Source organism: Octopus bimaculoides, chromosome 2, assembly GCF_046866305.1.
Source record: "Octopus bimaculoides isolate indiv1 chromosome 2, ASM4686630v1, whole genome shotgun sequence".
Classification (NCBI taxonomy): Eukaryota; Metazoa; Mollusca; class Cephalopoda; order Octopoda; family Octopodidae; genus Octopus; species Octopus bimaculoides.
In genome coordinates, this window is record NC_142929.1 from 145,863,659 (window position 1) to 145,884,751 (window position 21,093).

Below are 21,093 nucleotides of genomic sequence, written 5' to 3' on the forward strand. Positions count from 1 at the left end.
TATTCCAAAATGGCTTTAGCTTGACAGGCATTGTCTGAGTCACCCAAAATAACCCACCAGCCAAGTCAGAGGCTAAACATGATAGTTCTCTTCAAACCATGGTCAAGATCCTGATGCCGAGACTAAAGATGTAATCTGATATAGGTGTCCATCATCATGTCTGACACATGGTGTAAGATGTGATCAACAGATCTTCAATTATACTAAGGAGAGAGACCTTGAAAAGGTGAAGGAGTCACTTGATGGTAATGTTTCAGATATATTTGACTGTTGTTAGCTTAGAAATTTAACTTCAATTAAAGCTTGGATATTTTTGAAAATGCAACCAGACACAATTTTTTTTTTTAAATATGCCAAGTGATAAGAAAATTGTCAGATATGGCATATAGAGATGGTGGGTTGCTTGGCAAATAGTCACTACTTCCTCATAATGAACTTGGTCGTCAAAAATTGGTGAAATGAAGGAAAAGTATCAACCTTTGAATAGGGGTCTAAGAGGCAAATTATGGATTCAATAAGATATTGTTTTTGATAACAGCCACACAAGAAAGATGTATGAACTGATAGGTTACGCATTAAAATTCTCATATATCTAACAGAATGTGATCTTAGACAAAGTTTCCCAGTTATACTTCAGAGTTTTGCATTAAAGGAGGAAAATACCTTAAGAATGAATCAACTGTTCCAACAATACACTCAATCTATATTGATACTGATTAAAAAAAAAAGTGAAAAAGAAAAGAAAAACAAAAAAAGACCCCAAAACATGGCTTCTCTAATATTAAAAAAAAATACGGCTAAACTAACACTGATTAATATAGGTTTCTTAACTGAAATTCCTCCAAGGGATTATTTGGGTTAAGTTCAAATGGATTAATACATTATGTTCTAATCATCCAGAAACTATAGGACAATATAAATACTAATTTAAAATTTTCTATTATTGAATTTAATTAAATGTTAAACAGTCTTGAGTTATTTTGTTTCCTTTACTAAAACAAAGAATTAAAATGTATTATTAAACAATGGATCTACCAGTTCATTCTTTATAAGGAGATTTAAACAATATGTTCAAAAGTTGACAAAATTAAAAAGTTGTACATACATACATTCAGCCATACATATATTAGTAAAGAGATATTTCTAAGATGACACATCAACAAAGATTTATGCTATCTAATAAACACTGTTTTGCAGAGAAACAATAAGGAATGGAAAAGTAGTCAACTTTAACAACAAAATTTACTAGACATACTGAATACTTTTTACTTTGTGCTACAACTTGCAAACATTCATCTATTTGGAATTATGTAAGTCAGTTTTCAAAAAATATTAAACATTAAAAAAAAAATTTTTTAAGCGTTTATGTTAAAATGTATAGAATGATGGGAATATGAATAACATTCATAGAGCATTAGGAGTATTCAAGAAGACTGACTGGAAAGAAGAGTTGTGTATAAAGTTGTAGAATTTGATATGTTTAAAGATATGTATTTGATTCCAAGGAAGGTGGTAGAAAAGTCACAGAGTGACAAGTGCTTTGTATGATGTCTGCAGCAGAAAAGGCAATCCGATATCTTCAGATATTTACAATTTAAAAATTACATTTTGTGCTGCATAAAAGTTGGTAAGTCATAGAGGTGAATGAAGTTAAAAATAGTAACAGTAAGACTACAGTAAAATCATTAATGTATCATTAGTAAAATTTTGATTGATGAAATTGATTACTGCTAGTAACAAAGGTTTATCTCTCCAAATGAAGGGAAGAAAGAATGTATGCTGCATATGTAGGAAGTGTGTCATATTGCAAGGTAGCAATACATAGGCATTGAATGTGGAGGATGTGGGAAAGCTGGAAGAAATGAGGTAAGCATAAGTCCACTGGGTTTATAATGTTAGTGTCAATGAACAACAGAGAACAATTGAGCTGAGAGAAAAGCAGGGTGTAAGAGAAATGAGATACAGTGTGCAAGAGGAGACTGCAATGGTACAGATGTGTGATACATATGGAGAATGACAGTTGGGTAAAAAACAAAAAAAGTAGGAGGAAGACATAGGAAGAAGTGATGAAAGCTGATCTCAGGGATGTTGAAACTCATGAAGGAGATGGCGAGTAACCTCAACAAATAATGAGACACTGTACTGGAGAACACCTGTCTAATCCTTGTAACATGGAAAAATATTAGAAGATGAAACGAAAGCTGAAATTGCTTTTCCTATTTTTGAGTGGTCTATTTTAATACTAAGGCTAAAGTAATGTTGCTTATGCCCAAGTAAAATTTGACTGAGCAAACCTATGATTAAGGACATTAAGAAACTGTAAGTCCCAAACTATTTTATTCAATGTCTTTATCAAAGCTGTAGATCAAAGGAGATTTGGCTGACATTTCTAGTAGGCCAAGTGGCTCCCTACTCGACTTAAAGGTTGAGAAAAGGAACAGAGAGCACACTTAGGAGTTAGAAGGCACTATCCATTACACAAAATAGTGAAAATGAGGTAGAAATTCCTATACAAAAGATAATGGATGATATATTGATTGAAAGAGTGGTCTGAAATGTTATTAGAAGGCACACAACAACTGAAACATGCCGAGAAAGACTGGGGACTAAGGAGTTAGATCAGATTAGAAAGTAACACTTCACAGATGATGTTTTTGGCAAAACTATTATCCAAACTACGTATTTTACAAATATCAAAAAAGGATAATGATAATAACATTTGAAGAGTTCTCACAAGACTGTAAACTTTTGAGAGAAATTTTTTAAGCTTTTCATGGTATAAAGATATTAGAAAAAATATAGAATTAACATGTTGAAATCTAACTTGATAATCTTAGTTCATCAAGTAATGACCTGTACTTTAAGAAATCAGAAAGCTGAGCAAAAGAAAAGAAATGCAGGGATTATTACACATAGTCTCAATCAATAATGAAACTTCAGTATGAATCACAACTGTTGTTAGATTAAAATATTCCTTCAAATAAATCACTGTTGTTTTTAACAATTTCAAAAATATAAAAAGTGTAATATCAATGTGGGATAAACTTGATCAGTGATCTAACAAAAGAATTGATGACACTCAATATATCATAGATAAAACAATTGCGAGATGGTAAATGAGGAAAATAAGAATGAGGGTTCAAGTAATTTTCAGTTTGGATCATGAAAATTTGATTTAATCTTTTGTTCCTCTTATCAAGACTATACATACTAGTTTCTAACTGAAACAGATGCTCAAAAACTAAACTACACCTGACATGTCTTGTTGGCAGGTTGTTTTATGCATTTGTTTGGTTGCCTCCATATATTACATTTTCTTGTTCAGAACTGCTATGAAATACTCAACAACAATAAAAATAATGCTGTAGTATTTTATGTAATGTTCTTATTCAGTGAGATTAAAATATGGATACTGAAGAATTCTATATTTGTTTCAGTTGTCATTTTTTTTTTTGCAAGTTTCCATTGTACAACTGAGTACAGCTCTACATCTTATACCCGCGCAGTGTTTTCTTTCCTTTTTCACACTGCATTGTAAACATTACATGTAATAAACATGTTGTGCCTAGTAGCACTATTTTCTATATGTTGTATGTAAATCCTGGGACTTTGGTTGTATATGTCTGCATATATTTTAATCATCCACAAGGCACATAGTGTCATAGAAAATCTCTCCATTTTCAATAATCAGATTCTGGTTATCTCTACTTCTCTATTTGGACAGTTTACATTTAGAGACAATATCATCTGTTAGGAACAATGCATTGGCAAGGAGACGCTTTTCTGTATAGACTTTGACAGTCTGTTTGCCTGTCCACGTGGATTAGTATATTACATAGTACGGTCACTTTGTCATTCTCCAAGACTGTTTTAAGTGTATGTTTATGCTATTCCTTCTGTCAGTATTTCATAAGGCTGGCCTAATTCCTAGAATATGAAAGCTCCAACTTTTTCATGCCTCTACTCTCTCTCAATTTTAGCTAACAATGGGCAGCCAGAAACAACTTTATTTCTCCTTTTGCATAATCTGTAGATATTGTCTGTGTGCATATGTTCTGGTTCAATATATGCTTTTGGTATTTCCTGATAAAGCTTGGATCTCATCCCACAATCATAAAATTCTTCTGTATCAGCTTCCAGTCCAACCATTATCCACTTTTTCCCATATTCAGTTTTCTCAGTTAGTGGTCATGTAGAAGACTTTTCTCACTATCATCTTAATATGACATTCAATAGTCTCATTTTTAAAATTTTCCAACAAGTCCTGCTGTTGTTTCTTCATTCTCCTTGCAACGGCTATAACCTCATCTTCTGCCATATGTTTGTTGGCTTTGAAGACAGTATTTTTGTTCATGTTTATAGCTAGTTGTATTAGTTTCCAAATTATTCTGCACTAAATATTTTTGTAGTCCTACAGAAGGCCCTAACCTCTTGTATTGTGGTTTATACTATCTTCCTGTGTCAGATTTGTAGTGATGCATTCTAAATGCAATCTAGTTTTGTTAATTCAATTTGTATTTAGTATAGAATATTGTAACTATAACATTACTGGAAACTACTTGAGATTTGATGTCTACCGCCTTATATCTCGCATTTGGTTCAGCTTTAATTTTTAATTGAATAAATCTACAACATTCCCTCTATTCTTTTTTTTTTTTTTTTTTGTAAGTGTGATATATTCTGTCTAGCTAATTCCTAAATGTTTCAAAGTATATATATATTTATGGTCTAATTTTCTTATTTCAGTTTCTTAACATGATATTAGCAGTGTTTATTTTCTCTTCTAGGTTGCCATATCATATTTTTGTTAATTTCAATTTTTCTAATAAATCCATTTACTGCATATAACATTATTTCCAGTTATTTACTATTTGAAATGTATAATTTGAAGTCATCTATTTACAAAAGACTGTTAAGTGTCCTCTCACAGTATTTGCATTCAATCCCATTCACGTTTAACATATGTCAAAGACGTTAAAGACGTTAACTCGAAGCAGAAAAGGCATGGAAAGAGATATCTCACTAGCACTTATTTATTCAAGAGGAATGACAGATGAGAAAAGTAGCACTGGTTGTGATTTGAATTCAGATCAGTAAAGTTTTGAATCAAATTCTGGAAAGTATTTAGCCTTTACATGAACTATCATTTTTCCCAGTGAACTAAATTCAGAGTTCACAAACACAAAAATCATTTCATAATTAGTAATAACTACACACTCATATATAAAGGCAATAGTAAATAAGCATTCATAATAAATACTGATTTCAGATCAGACTGAAATAATATATGTAAGAATATGCAAAGTTTACACAATATACAGTGGTTGGACAAAATAATGGAAACACCTAGCATCATAATTTTGAAATATCTATAAAACCGTTCAAAGCTTGTTTACTTCTATGTTTTTTGATTTATTATTAATGTTGCTTAATAGGTTTTGCTAAAATGGCTGTTTCTTTTCAGATATCATCAGAAAAAAGTAATTAAAACTCATTAAAATGACATATCTATCGAACTTTCAAAGAGGTCAAATTGTTGGTGCTTATATGGCAGGTGCTAACGTAAAGAAAACAGCTGAAATGTTTGGTGTATCAAGAAGTAGTGTCTCAAAAGTAATGACAGCCTTTGAGAAAGAGAGAAAAACCTCCTTGTCGAAACAAAACTCCGGAAGAAAACCAAAACTTTCAGATAGGGACCGTCAAACTCTTACGCAAATTGTTAGAAAGGATCACAAAAGTACAGCTCCCAAAATTACTGCAGAGCTTAATGACCACCTCAAGAACCCAGTTTCCACAAAGACTGTTCGTTGGGAGCTACACAAAGTCGGATTTCATGGGAGGGCTGCAATCAGAAAACCACTACTTTCAAAAACAAACGTTGCAAAGCATTTAGAGTGGAGTAAAAATCTACAGAATTGGTCCCGAGAGCAGTGGAAGAATGTTATTTTCTCAGACGAATCATCTATTACCTTATTTCCAACCACTGGCTGAGTATATGTGTGGAGACAGCCAAAAGAAGCATTTGACCCAGACTACCTTCTTCCAACTGTTAAACATGTACGAGGATCTCTGATGATCTGGGGGATATATCTTGGAAATCTGCCGGCTCAACAGTTTCCCTTCATGGCAGAATTAATAGTAAAGACAATTTAAGCATTGATCCTATGGTTGTGGAACTGTTTCCGGAGGGAAACGCAATCTTTCAGGATGATAATGCACCAATTCACACAACTAAAGTTTCTGAATGACACGAGGAACATTCTAGTCCCCAGATCTCAATATTATTGAACATTTATGATGCATTTTAAAAAAACATGTAAGGAGTTGATATCCTCCACCATCATCACTACAAGAACTAGAGACTGTTTTAGCTGAAGAATGGACAAAAATTCCTTTGGAAACAATTGAAACTTTGTACAAGTCCATGCCTCATAGAATTCAAGCTGTAATTACTGCCAGAGGCAGTCCAACCCCATATTAAAGTAAATTTGTTTGAAATTCTAAGGTATTTCCATTATTTTGTCCAATCCCTGTATCAATCACACAATAACTTAACTAGGAATGAGTATAAAGAGATATTACCAATATAACCAGAGTCAAAACTATAAGAAAATAAAAACTGATGGTTGCATGGTTATATACACTAATGAGTATATTGCCTAATAGTGTAGATAGGATTTAGAGGTATGTGTTAGCTAACAGGGTAACAGAATATGATATTATTCTTTAATAGTCAGTGAAACTAAGCATTTAAAAGATAAAGAATCACTAGAGAAATAATTTACTAACAGTTAATTTTTGGGTGGTGGAGGATGAAAGAAATACAGTCGATCTTTTTTTTTTATGAAGAACAGAATTGACTCGACTGATTGTTTCAAATTTAAGGAGTAAGAACTGAGTAATGTGTGGCTTTTATTTTTGTACTACTAACAGTTTAATGACATTTTAGGAGTACATAAGACTTCAAAAATTCATATTTAAAACAAATGGCAGATAACTGGTTAACTTAGATAAATGCAAAAAATAAACTTTACAACCTAAACCGTTACAAAGCATTTTGGAAAATACAACTAAATTGAATATGCTTTAAAAAAAAAAAAAAAAAGGCTGGGGTGGTGGGTGTAAAGGCAAGAGGTTACGTGTTGACAAATAGAAAACTAAATCAAACTTGGATTTGATTTATTTTTTTGAATGGATTAACACAAGCTGATTAAATTGATTGGACATTCTCAGATAATCGGTATCAGATATAAGATTGAAGTTAAGTAAATAAGTGTAGCTGAAAGAAACCAGAAGCTTTAATGGATCTTCTCGTTCATGTTACTGACAAAAATAAGTCAATACTGACAAGACTACATGAAAACCCTAAAGTTTCTACGATGGCCTACTTGAAAAAAAAAAAAAAACTAAAGAAGAATTTAATTAAAATAAGGTGTTAGCTAAATTAAAAATATCAATTTAAACACTGGATAGTCTTTTTTAATATTGCCAGAATTATCTTAGCATTCTTGTAGGAGTGCAGTTATATATCCAGTAGGAGTAAATTAATTTTCCAGTAAATTCAGAACATTTTCTACCTTTTGTCTTTTACTTGTTTCAGTCATTGGACTGTGGTCATGAGGGAGCACCACCTAGAATGGTTTTAGTTCAACAAATCGCCCCTAATACCTAAATTTTTAAAAAGTCTGGTTCTTATTCTATCAATCTCTTTTACAGATCTGTTAAGGAAACATGAACAAACCAACACCAGTCGTCAAGTGGTGGTTAAGCAGGAACAAATATATACAGGGTTTCTGTCTACTAAATTTGCTACCAAGGCATCAGTTGGCCCAGGGCTTTAGTAGAAAACACTCGCCCAAGGTGCCATGTAGTGAGGCTGAACCTGAAACCATGTAGTTGCAAAGTGAGCTTCTTCACCACACAGCCAAGCCAGCATGTAAAATACTTGCAATCAAATTTACGTTCAGGATTGTAAGTGGTTGAAGACAAGAATGATAAAGACATTGATTTTGAGGGTAACATCTTAAAGACATGAATTTTGATCTAACTGCTTTAAGATATATTAGAAGACCCAAATCTAAACATTGCACCTATGAGGACAGCCTGTTGCCATCATACAGCAATATAACTTTCTACCAGCAAAAGTTCTGACTACTGAAATACAAAATAATAAAAAAAATGGCTAATCATGCTTAAGAAGCCATAAAGAAAAAAAAATGTATGCAGCTTTTGACTAGCTGGATGAAATGAAATGCAAACACAAGTAAATAATTTTAAATATCAATATAAAATGGCATAGCACATACCACAGAAATAGTGGGGAGAAAATGGTAAAAATCTACAGGAAAACATTAAAAATAAAATGAAGAGCACTGCAAGTAAAAGTAAGAAGAAGCCAGATAAAAGGAATCTGATAAAGGAGATTAGTAATGGTTTCTTGATTTGATTTTGTCTCCAGAGTTATATTTTAAATGAATTTGTGAGTAATATTGCTCATTGAAGTTTCCCTATCTTCTTATTCCTAAAATTTGCAGTATATTTGAATAATGTTATCAGGCCCTATGACATAAAACTAAGAGGGAGAGAGCAGGGTACTGAGATAACATAATGGCTAACCCTTTCAAAAGTTTTAATCTAAAGAAGAGACCCTGTAACTTAGCAACATATTTAAAGCTTTTTCTTAAGATTAACATTAATGCTAACAAGGGAGCCCTTTCATTGTTGCTGCACCTGCCAATGTGGCTGTCATAAACAACTTCCTCATCATCCTTAAAAAATAATACTAAATGGTGAAGTCAAAGCCTTAGTAGCTTAAACATCATTAAACTGATAAAGGTAATGAGAATGATAATTCTGAGAATAGGTATGTGTATTGAAGAATTTTATAGTATTCTACAAATGGATTGGATTGCCTATGTTCAGTCCACTGTAGGATGACATTAGAACAGCTATGTGGATTATATATTCTAAAAAGTAATTAAATCAATTACTATGTGGCTTGAAACAAATTTATGAAGATGACTATTGCTGTTTATCCCCAGGTCAAGTAAAATTTATGAGTAAAGGCAATCAAGCTTTCCTTCTTTTGATTATACATAGTATGTATGTCTACATTATTCAATGCATTCTTTTGCTATTAAGATAGTATGGTGTGATTTGAAGGAGATTTAGATGATATTTCCAGCAGGTGATACAACAAATACAGGCCTCTTTGCTGGCATGGAGTTTTAGTCTATTGAAACAAGCTGTCAATGTCTCAACATTATTGAAAGAAAACAGAAGTAACACATAGTAAATTCAGTAGACTAAGATATTGTTGGAATTTCACTCAGAACAAACTTAGCTTTAGAAAGAATGAATTTCAGTTCTGTGATATGGAAGTGGAAGTTTAAAATACCTAGTTGCCAGTGATAAACATCACAAGTAAGATAAGTTGTTCTCAAGTCACTATCAAAATATTTCTTCACTTAGTTGAACAAATTATATTTTATTCTGATAACTATCCTACTAACAACTAATTTACTTTATAGTTTTATACTTTTGATACAATATATTAAAACTATTTTAGTTTTATTTTGTATATAAAGTCAGATGTGTTTTATAACTAATGGAAAAAATTTTAAGCAAAATCATTTTCTTCTCAGGAGGGGAAAGAAGTTGTTAGTTTAAAAATTGAAGGAAAATAAAATTGATAGGACTGTACACTAGTTCTGCATACTAGCAACATGTTATTTACACTAAATTTAATGACAATCAGTAGTGTACTTACCTGCTGTGTGAGGGACTTAAATGAGATGATGGTGAGTCAGGAGGAAGACAAGAGGTCATTTCTTCATCAGGAATTATTTCAGGATTGTCCATCTAGAATGAAAAGAAATGTGACAATATAACCAACATGAGAGCATAAATAATGAAACAGTGCCCACAAATTAAATATTATAAAGGAAACAATAGCTGGGAGATTAAGGTGTTGGTCTACCGACTCCAACAGCAAGAATTCACACTAGGATGGTTGTGTCCTGGATAAGGCACAAAATTCTGCTCAAATCAGTTTTTATGACTAGCAATGGAGCCTACTTGTACTTCATAAAAGAGTAGTTAGCTTTAAGAAAAACCACTGCACACTGTTAGCATTAGAAAATATGTTGTGTAAAATAGCTAAAATAATAAGTGAAATAAAAATGACTACAATAGAATGAAAATAAGTTGTCTTGAGACAAATTATGTCAGAGGGAAAATAAAAATAATTTTTTTCATTTATTTGTCCTGCATCCTCAACGCATTTTTTGCAGGTAGAAAAAATATTTGGAATTAAGTTAAAAGAGCAATATAAATATTATTAAGTTTAATTTAACAGCTGATAAAATTTTAATACAGCAATTTGCTGAGACAAATATAATCATCACTAACAATATTAGCAAACAACTTTGGTCAAATGGGAGGACTCTCTTTCGCAGTAAATGGAAGGAGCCCCTTCACAGTTCTTCAACCTGCAAGAAAGAGTAACCAAATCTTACTGAAACCACATCCTACTGCCTTCAAAAAGTGGAAGGATACATTGAATAATGTTGTCCCAGATATATAAAATGTCACAGGATACTTAGGATTTTAGGTCTCCTGGATCAGGCAACGTATGAAATAGTATGATATAATAATAATATGATACTAGTTTCATACTATTTAAATATCAATCTATTGACATGGTTTGGGTTTGTACAGTAAAGTGAAAGGTGAGCCTCTAACAAACTGAGTGCATTAACTAATTTCCATTGTTTAGTGAAACCATTTCACTTTACTTATTTTGCTAATACTCTTGAAAAAGATTTGAAAAGTAATGCTATCTCATTCCCAGATCTGGCTTTGTACTCAAGAGAAAATTCAATATAATTCAATCAACAGTCTAGGTGTATGACTTTGTTGCAATCTGACTTATTGACAAAAAAAACATGACCCACTCCTGCCATCAGGAGGGGTTTCTGTAATTAATATGTTGATGTTATGCTGTAAAGTTGTATATCATATTAAGACTCATGAAATTTTCTCTATTTTGATATACATCTTAAGTCACAATTTACAACTTGAATATATAGAAAATGCCATTTTAACATTAGTAAACTAGCATTTTTAATTTAAATGGTGCCACTGTATAGGAGCAATTTTTTCACCTCTGTAAAAATGCAATGATTGGAGAAATTCAATATAAAAAGAAGTAAAGGAGAGATGTAGTTTGAACCAACTAGGATTATATGTACTAGTTTTGAACAGTTTGATGAGGTGCAGCAACATCAAAGGCAGGTTAACTAGCAAGTTAGTTTTTGTTTGTGGCAGATGTTCAGGTGCAATAAAGACTGCAAACAAACAGGAAACAACTTCTATCTCATTCCAGGGTGAAAAACTAGAGGTAGTCGATAGCTTCCGCTATCTGGGCGACCAAGTTAGTAGTGGGGGTGGGTGCGCTGAAAGTGTAGCTGCTAGAATAAGAATAGCCTGGGCAAAGTTTAGAGAGCTCTTACCCCTGCTGGCGACAAAGGGACTCTCACTCAGAGTAAAAGGCAGACTGTATGACGCATGCGTACGAACAACCATGCTACATGGCAGTGAAACATGGGCTGTAACTGCTGAGGACATACGTAAGCTCGCAAGGAATGAAGCCAGTATGCTCCGTTGGATGTGTAATGTCAATGTGAATACCCGTCAGAGTGTAAGTATCTTGAGAGAAAAGCTGAACATTAGAAGCATCAGTTGTGGCGTGCAAGAGAGACGATTGCGCTGGTATGGACATGTGGTGAGAATGGAGGAGGATAGCTGCGTGAAAAAGTGCCACACCCTAACAGTTGAGGGAACCCGTGGAAGAGGTAGGCCCAGGAAGACCTGGGCTGAGGTGGTGAGGCAAGACCTTCGTACATTGGGCCTCACCGAGGCGATGACTACGGACCGAGACCTTTGGAAATGGGCTGTGCGTGAGAAGACCCGGCAAGCCAAGTAAGATCGTTGCCAGTGCCCCTGGACTGGTTCTTGTGCGGGTGGCACATGAGATGCACCATTTTGAGCGTGGCCGTTGCCAGTACCGCCTGACTGGCTCCTGTAGGATTTTCGAGCGAGATCGTTGCCAGTGCCCCTGGACTGGCTTGTGCGGGTGGCACATAAAAGACACCATTTCGAGCGTGGCCGTTTTCGTGCGGGTGACACGTAAAAGCACCCACTACACTCTCTGAGTGGTTGGCGTTAGGAAGGGCATCCAGCTGTAGAAACTCTGCCAAATCAGACTGGAGCCTGGTGTTGCCACCCGGTTTCACCAGTCCTCAGTCAAATCGTCCAACCCATGCTAGCATGGAAAGCGGACGTTAAACGATGATGATGATGATGACAGGTACAGAAACACAGCTAATCAATAAAATGAAGAACCAATGCAAATTGGAATTAGCCTGAATGTGAATTTAGGTCTAGAACCTAATTGCTCAGTGCTATTCTAAACACTAAATCTCTATCTCCAAAGAAGGAATTTGTTCAAAATGTTACTGCTCACATTTCCTGACAATATACAAACTCAAATACATGCATATGATTTCACTGCTAGTTTCCTCAGATTCGGGGTGTTTTATAATATAACAGTTTTGTCCCTGGTGTTATATTATCTAGCATTTTTGGCTTAACATTTTAATAAATCATTATTAAAGACATTTCCTTAATTTGACTGAGCATTCAATATGGTCTTTGGTTGGATTCTTTTCCTACTGAAAATAGCTAGACTATGAAAAGAGACTGATGTGATTATGTATATTGAAAGGATTTAAAAAAAAAAAAACATATTTCACTAAGCAATACTACCTTTTTAAATTAAAAATGAGAGTTGAAAGTTGTATAAAAACAGAGGAGTTTAAGACTTGCCATTTGTAAGCTGATGTCCTAGTTCTCATAGCTGAAGCTGTTGACGAATTAGAGAATTCCAAACTTGAAGTAAAATTTATTAAGGCAATTAAGGTTTAGTTAGTAGGAAAGAAGACAGGATTCTATTGCCATTGAGGAAATGGTCAGGTTTGACGTGCAGAAAATCAGTAGCTAGAAATTCCATATAGCTTACTTTATATTGAATAAATATGGATGCATAAGAGGTGCATTGGGATTACAGACAGGTTGACAGAAAAGAAAGACTTTGTATGAAACAACAAACTAAGAAAATGTTGGGTATAAGAGCTACAAAAAAACTGGATGCAGAGTATAAGGAAGAAGAGTACATTGATATGGACCTGTGATGTGTATGGAAGATACAATTGGTTCTTTCCACTTAGATGACTTGACACTAATTGGTAAAGAAGTGCCAAGCCATCTAAGTGAAAGGAATTGCCAGAAGTGAAAGATCAAGTAGAGCAATTTGGAAAGATGAGGTAGAAGCTAATCACACAAGAGAGATGTCAAAGAACTGTAACAAGTTCCAAGACATTGTACTGGAGAAAGCCTCATTCACCCAGGCTAGCATGGAAAAACAGGCATATGATAATCCTGAAAAAAAAAAAAATTTTTTTTTCACTTATTGTGTCTGGAATAAGGAGCATTACCCATAACTTTTGCAGCCCCTCTGAGATCAGTGAGCTTGATGCTGTTAATGTTCTGTTTAAATATTGCAAGTCAACTATTGTAAGAAATACCTGAATAATACTAAGAATTAAATTATTTTAAATTGAAAAAGCAATTAGATAAAGGTGCTTAGTACTAAAGTAGTGAGGGGAAACAGCTTAAGGAAGTAAGGTTTTGGATTTATCTGTCAAGTATCCCTAAAAAAGGTGGTTAGAGAATATATAGAGAATAGAGTATAGTAACTTACATTATTTGTGAAAGACACATGAGAACAGTCTCTTTTAGAATGAGGAACAGGAGATGGAACTGGTGATATCATCTCAGGTTCTGAAATAAAAATTAATGTGAATGTATGTATTATTTATAAAGTTTAATAAATATAATGATAACTGTCACTGGAGTTGTGTGTGTGTAATCATGTTTTAAACTGCTTTTGTACAGATCAAATGACTTCTCAAAGAGAATCGAACTCACATTTTTTGTTGATAGTATGGTGTATTACATTTGCTTTGTATATCTGCAAATAACATTGCTCACAAAAATGTAAGCAAATATTTATCATTTAATTCTACTTTATCACTAAAAATATTTAACATCTAAAAATTCAATTACTTAAGCATTTTTGAATCAATGAATTGCTATTCACACACACAAACCAATGATGGTAAAATTTAGTTCTTAACCAACAGGGAGCTAAACAGCCAAATCTCCCTTAAGTTACACCCTACATTTTGTTTTTTAAAGAACATTAGATAATGTGGTGCCAGGCTCCTTGTACATAGAAAAAAAAAAAGGGGGATAGTCATAGCTGGAATGCCTTTGACTATAGATCTACTCAAACAAGGCTGAAATATTCTTACCATGCCATATTTTGTTAACATATAGAATTATATCATTTCTTCAATAACATGGCTATAGACTTCCTAAGTAACATTTTCGATATTAATAGGACATAATTGCATAGTATAATCTGTATTTTTAACGATAAACTTGAAAGAAAATGAGATAACTATAACAGATGTAAATTTGGTAGAAAATAATATCAAGTTCCTTCAACTTAAAGTCAGAGTTTTGAGGAAAAACCATAAAGGTTAAAACTTGTGAGCCTGATGACAAAATACAATTTGAGTTCAGTTTTGTCTGTATACCTGGAGAATGTCTGAATATTTAAATAAGCATTATCGTAGTCTTAACTCAGTAGTACTATGACCTATATGACTATGATAATTACAGACAAGATCTAGTATAATATTTAATAGTACTGTATATTCAATCAAGATTTTGTGAGTTCATTAGGTAGTATATTTAAGTTTTCTTGAACAATCTCTGAAGGAAAGTTTTACTGAAATTAAATATTTTTAGCAACACAAGACAGGAATAGAATCAAGAAACTGGAGAAAAGGAGTGAAATTATGGAGAATGTGAAACAAAAATAATGAAAATTAAAAGAGTTTTAAAGATTGCAGAGATCAAGATTAGCATTCTGATTTCAAATGCAGAGACAAGAATTTTAAGATTTTAAAGCTGACAACATAGAATAATAAATGTCAATAATTTTAGAAACTGAAAATGACAATAAGAAAAGCAGTTTCTAGACATCAAAGATAACATGCAACAGAAGGTTGAGGAAAATAAAGATGAAACTAAATTATCAGAAGCCACTATTCTTTTTATTTTGTTTTAATGATAAAGAAATACAGTAGAAAGGGATATATTCATTGAAAGAGGAACTTTGTAATCACTGGCATAAGTTTTACAAATACAGATATATTTACATTTTCTTTCCTTTTTTTATTTTTGTTTCTTAGGTAATGAATCTTGGATAATTTCAAAGATTTGGAATATGAGCTGTTGGGGAGGTTGTTTTATAAGTAGAAGACATTAACACACCATCCACACAATAGTGCTAAATATATTTAAGATAAGAAAATGTACAGTGGCTGTGATAAGGTTTAACAACCTCTATCATACTGACATGAGAGTAAATCTTATCGTATGTTTCAATTTTGCTTTCAGTCTACACTAGTATAAATGGACCAGATTTTTGAAGAAGCTGTTTTTCAAAATAACAATGTCCAATCTAAACTGCTAAGCACTCAAGTAAGACTATGGTCAGTCAGGTAAATTAAAGCAAACACAGATATGTGCATTGTCCACAAGCATGACAAACAAATTGTAGTAAGAGCTGAATTAATGACCATACAATTAGTGTCATAATCCTTAAATACCAGAAACATTGACTCATACAGTCTGGCACATATAAAAGGTTAAGGTTTCAAATTACAAACAATTATGTAATAAACTTTAATATTTTCACACAAGCTTTATCAAAGAGCTCTGAAGAATAGTATCACAAGTTTCATTAATGCTATTCATAATATTCATTATTGTATTCATAACATACAGCTTTCAGCAAAACCTTTGCACTATTCCTGTCCTGGCTAATTCCTATCTTGAACCATCCATTTTACATGTAGTAACATGTTGTTGTTTAATTAATTCTGAATGAATATTCAGATCACATACTACCATGTTTGGCAGCTATTTTTAGCAGGTCAAGAGATCTAATAGCATTTTAATGATAGTATGTCAACCATCCATATATACCTGTCATAACAGTATTCTAAAATGTATCAACTAAGCAATTTCTATGTTCTAGTATTTTTTCAATGAAAATGTATCACTCAAATACTTTGATATATTTGTCCTATTGCTGTCTTTCTCTCACACACATTTTAAACAAAGGAAAATGATAACCAAGTTATTTTCTGTTGACTCTAGATGAAATAGAAACAGGATTTTTAAAGAAAATGATGGAATTGTTTTATTCAAAGTCATAGGAGCTTGGATAACTAATGAAATACCCATCTGCTCCTTTTCTACAATGAACTGTCTTTCTTTGTAAACGGCAGTTACTTAAAGTAAGCCAAGTGAACCTGTAAGAGCTAAATGTATTGATTAAGAACAGAGTTTGGTGAGTATTGCTGATGGAATGAAAACCGCAAAACCTTCACACAATAGCCAAGTATTACTCATTAAAGCAGCTGTGGTGATTCTATATTGACAAGATTGAAAAACAGTTCTGAAAATCAGACAAAATCTAAGCAGATGTTCTTACAATCAATTTCCTTTCCTCTAATTGAATAAGCCTTAACAAAATTGTAATTATTTTCTGGTCTTTTGATTTGGAGAAGGAAAGCAGAGCTCAGAATATTGAGAGGTTCACTTAGTCTGGAAACATGCCACAATTAGTCCGGATTAACAAAATTAAAACATTGCTTAAAAAGTGAGTTAATGCATGGGCAGGAGAAGTGAAGAAATAACGACGTAAAATGCACAAGTTAAATGGAGAGAGTGAGGAAGAGACAAGAGTAAGATATGTCTAAATAAACATATGCTATATAGTGAGAAAATTCAGAAGAGCCACTGCTCTTGTAATCATGTAATAATGGTAGACAAGGTAAAGCATAACAAGGAGTTATAGAAGATGAAATTAATTTGTTATGGTGGATGGATTTTTTTTCAGTGCAATCTGATATCTCCCTGACTAGAGCATATAAACTACTCCATGAAAAAAAAAAATAAATAGATAAATAAAATGCTCCATGTATATAGCATATCTAATCTTTGTAAGTTAATGAGGAGACCACAAGAAATAATTATATCTAGCATAGGTAATAATTGCAAGGATATTAACTTTGAAGTGAGAAGGAAGTTATTTCAAGAGATGTTTAACGTTTAGATTTTGAAAATTATTCATCAAAGTTTAGAACTGAAGCTTTAGAAGCCTTTATCCTTTTGACTAAGCATTGACTTTGTGAAACTATATACAATGCATATACAAAGACACAAATGCTTTCTAATGCTGCAGGTATTTTGATATCTAAGAAGTATTTATTTTGAGAAGAGCACTGATATAGACTTTTTAAATTAAAACAAAAAAGATAAGACTGAGAATTATTCAAAGCAGACAATAGAGATATATGCAGACATTCAGATTTTAAAGAAATAAAAATAAAAGAGGAAAAGATAGCATTTGCATTGTCTGGAACTTGCAAATAAAGTACTGACCACTATCAGTAGTAGGTCCAAGACTGTCCTCACTTGGGTCTAGGGATGCATTGATAAGAATAAAACAATAATCATTAATAATATTATTAACTTTAAAAAAAGATTTTCAGTTTATAAAACCATACAAATTATCAACATTGTTTAAACAGGTTTAAGAACAAGATATTGGTAAGGAAATAAAGATTTCCCTGTTTAACCAAATACCAGCAGAGTAATGAATTTCAGATGATGAAGAACCAAAAGATATGAAGAGTATGGGAAAAACCATTGACAATAATACAAACTATGTGATAAAAAGTTTTTCTTAGCTACTTTAACTGAATCATTAAAACCACATGACTTATAATACTTTAAAGATGTGAAATTCAATAGTAAAAGTCTTTACATCTTTATCTGCAAGTTTATGGCTGGTGTTTCATATTTTTCCTCTATTCTAACCTGAATAATTTTCATGAATAGAGATAACTATTTAAAGAGACTGATAAATTTAAGCAGAGGAGTATATTTTCTATAAAAGCACAGTATAATGTCATGGGTGCTCTAGGATTTGATGTATCCAAAAAATGTAAAAGAAAAATTTAATAATATTATAGAAAAAATAAAAATGAATTCAATAATGAAGAAATCAAATTATTTTTAGTATCAAACAGATCTGTTAGGCTCAGTTTGTAAGAAGCGCAATATTGGTTATAAAAAAACCTATTTGTGCCGATGTTCAGTTCTGATACTTTGATTTTTTTTTTCTGTACATGCTGAGGTTTGGCAGTCTAAAAATTATAATTCTGCACAAGTCTAAGAGGAACTAACAATCAGACCAACACAGTTAATGTGAACTATTAACTCCATTTACACATGAGAATTAAAATAGGTCAAAAATTAAATAAACAAAGTTTTAAAATTAGACATAGAGCAAGGTGGAGGTACACAGAAACTCAGTTCTGGTACTTCCTAACATGTGGCACTTCCAGATGCCAGCCGGTGTTTATGATTCCTTGAGTTGACTCATATTTCATTACTAATGAAATTGATACACCACAGCTGTGTTACATTATTACAAGGAAGAAATGAAGACAGTGGGAACTCTGTAAGCTAGAGTGAAAAGATCCAGTCTCAGAGGGATTTTTAGTTTGAACAGACAACTTCTCTAAATGTTGGTGCTATGATAAAATGCATCCAGTGTAAAGCAATGTTTCCCAACTGTGGTTTTCCAAAGCCTTATGATTCTACAAAAAACAGTAGAGTAGGCAAAAGTATTTTTGCGTCATTTTTGTGTGTAATGACTAGACATGCACATTATATTTGAAATACTAACATCTGCAGGTAGTAAAAAGACCTCACAGGAAAAATGATTTTTTTTTTATAGTGAATCACAAGGAATTTGGTGAAAGAAGATCTTGGTTAAAAAGAAATTTCTCAAACTTTTGTGATGTCTGACAAATTTATCACTACCAAACCTTTTAAAGACAGCTTCATGATTTATTTAATAAAGATATATAATAATTTACATATAGGGGTTGTAGATGTGTGTGTGTGTACTTTTGTCATGACATCACATGATGGTTGCAAATGGGCCCAATCTTTTGTGAAACACATATCTGGCCACTGGAGATAGGCAGGATATTTAAATGTAAAAACCATGCCAAGATGTGACATAACAACAAAGATTGGCAAGTTTCTTTGTTGTCGTGCGTGTTACCAGATGACCTAAAACTGATACACAGTGAGCTACTATGCTGGAAATAGACCCATCAAAAACCATGCCTACATCGAAAAATGGATGTCTAATGATGTTGAATGGTTTTAAGTTTCCATGTTGCTGTAATGATATCAGTTATATTAAATCTTAATATTCAACAGAAATTGATCGAACAAAATGATATTGTTAGGTTTCAACTCGTGTCATACTTTGTAATATTAAAAATATTAAAAGAACTAATGATTAAACTATGATTAAATTATGAATGAAATACAACAGACAGCAAACATTTGACCACTGTTTGTGTCAACAGTTAACTTCTGTTACACTCTCGACACTTACCTTGGTATACAGGACTAACTTTTAAAGTGGAATGACCAGCTTTCTTTCTCATTTCATTCAGCTTCTTCTCCATTTCTTTTAACTGGAAGAAAATTTTTTTAATGATTATAAAACAAATAATTAAAAACAAACACATAGAAATACATTACACTTCAGTTTCATATGTTTAGCAACTGACTTAATTTGAGATAGTGTGCTGGGACATGATTAAATTATTGTAGAATCAATGTAGACCTGTCAAGCCAAGTGAAATCATAGCTGTGGCTGATGCCAGTGTCGTGTAACTGGAACCTGTGCCAGTGGCACTTAAAAAGCACCCTTCAAACATTGGGCCTCATGAAGGTAGTGACAAGTGACTGAGAACTTTGGCAATATACTGTGCTTGAGAAGACCTGTCAAACCAAGTGAGATCAAAGTCATAACTGATTCTGGTGTTATGTAAATGATACCCATGCTGGTAGCACATAAAAAAAAGTACCTACAACACTCTTGGAGTGGTTGGCGTTAGGAAGGGCATCCAACCATAGAAACCATGCCAAATCAGATTGGAACCTGGTGCAGCTCCCCTGCTTACCAGTTTTCAGGTAAACTGTCCAACCCATGCCAGAATTGAAAACAGACATTAAATGATGATGATGACAATGATGATGAATGTAGGCCTTTGATGGCTAAATATATTATTCAGTATTATTTTGTAGGGCAGAAAAGTTACAGTATCGAACATCTGCATCTTGGTATTTATTCCAGTTCCTCACATTCTGAGGTAAAATCTTGCCAAGGTTAACTCTGCCCTTTATCCTTCTGAGGTCAATGAAAACGTACCAGTCAAATAGTAGGTTTCACATACTTGACTATTCCTTCCTCCAAATTATCTGGCCTTACACCTACGCCAGAAATTATTTCTGGAATGATTTAACACAACAACCCACTTTTAAATGGGGATAAATGTTATTTTTTTAATATTTATACTGCTTCTGTTGCTATTGATTATAAATTGAGGAACTAAACTCTTTCATTGTATGGCCACTGGTACTACTTCCTTCAAAGTTTTTCATCATACATATGCAACAAAAGACTTTGAGGCCAGAAATTTTGGAATAGTTAAACAGTCAATTATATCAATATTATCTTCAGTACTTCAGTGACACTTATTGACCTTGGTGGGATTTGAAACCAGAACATAAAGAGCCAGAAGAAATATTGCATGGCATTTTGTCCAAATGCTTTAACAATTCTGCCAGCTTGCTACTTTTAATAATAATAGTTTCTGATTTTTAGGAATAAGGCTTGCAAATTTGAACTCAGAATGAAAGGAGCTGAAAAACACCAAAAGGTATTTTCTCCGATACTCTAACAATTCTACCAATTCATACCTAATGATAGTAATGGTTTCATCCCCATTCATATCG

General features: G+C 32.9%; 1 protein-coding gene across 50 annotated transcripts in view; it reads right to left on the minus strand.

The window, feature by feature from the left end:
* Positions 1–21,093, minus strand: part of LOC106875150 (FERM domain-containing protein 4A) — a 363,595-nt gene that overhangs the window by 23,514 nt on the left and 318,988 nt on the right. For 30 of the 50 annotated variants that reach the window (XM_089347864.1, XM_089347840.1, XM_089347856.1 and 27 more), the window contains 4 exons: positions 19,685–19,766; positions 17,647–17,685; positions 13,823–13,902; positions 9,770–9,861 (listed from right to left, as the gene is read on the minus strand). In XM_089347864.1, coding sequence (XP_089203990.1) covers positions 9,770–9,861; positions 13,823–13,902; positions 17,647–17,685; positions 19,685–19,766 — 293 coding nt within the window. The remainder of the gene's footprint in view (positions 1–9,769; positions 9,862–13,822; positions 13,903–17,646; positions 17,686–19,684; positions 19,767–21,093) is intronic. The other 20 variants (XM_089347848.1, XM_089347865.1, XM_089347860.1 and 17 more) reach the window with 1 other exon arrangement.